Source organism: Eimeria mitis, genomic scaffold (assembly GCF_000499745.2).
Source record: "Eimeria mitis Houghton genomic scaffold, Emh_scaff329, whole genome shotgun sequence".
NCBI lineage: Eukaryota > Apicomplexa > Conoidasida > Eucoccidiorida > Eimeriidae > Eimeria > Eimeria mitis.
Window position 1 is genome coordinate 6,794 of NW_013571629.1, and position 533 is coordinate 7,326.

Below are 533 nucleotides of genomic sequence, written 5' to 3' on the forward strand. Positions count from 1 at the left end.
AAGCCAGCTCGTGCTGCTTCTGCTGCTGCTGCTGCTGCCTGCAGCGAAGAACCACCAACTGCTGCAGCACCAACAACAACAACAACCCCACGCTGCTGCTTGAACTCATACCCTGTCTTGCTGCTGCTGCTGCTGCTGCTGCTGTTGCTGCTGCTGCTGCTGCTGCTGCTGCTGCTGCTGCTTGCGGTGTCAGGAAGAAAGTTCAGGGGATTCAGCTGCTGCCCCTCTGCTGCTGCTGCTGCTGCTGCTGCTGCTGCTGCTGCTGCTGCGTCTGCTGCTGTCGCCGTTTCAAGTGTTCCCTCTCGCTGCAGCAGCAGCAGCTGTTGCTGCTGCAGCATCTGCTGCTGCTGCTGCTGCTGCTGCTGCTGCAGCCACATGAACTCACGGCTGCTGCTGCGGGAGAATCGATGCAGCAAGTTTGCTGCTGCATGCGCAAGCGAAGATTTCAATCCGTCTTTCTTCCGCTGCTGGGTTTGTTATACCACTCCAGTATTGTTACTGCTCCTGTCTGCTGCTGCTGCAGCAGCTGCAGC

The 533-nt window shown here is 58.5% G+C and overlaps 1 protein-coding gene across 1 annotated transcript in view; it reads right to left on the minus strand.

Annotated features, from left to right (window-relative positions):
* EMH_0008140 (uncharacterized protein) overlaps positions 1-533 on the minus strand; it is a gene marked incomplete at both ends in the record, with an annotated part of 3,877 nt that overhangs the window by 224 nt on the left and 3,120 nt on the right. Inside the window, 2 exons of the mRNA XM_013498248.1 lie at positions 4-38; positions 112-393. Of these exons, the coding sequence (XP_013353702.1) occupies positions 4-38; positions 112-393 (317 nt within the window). The remainder of the gene's footprint in view (positions 1-3; positions 39-111; positions 394-533) is intronic.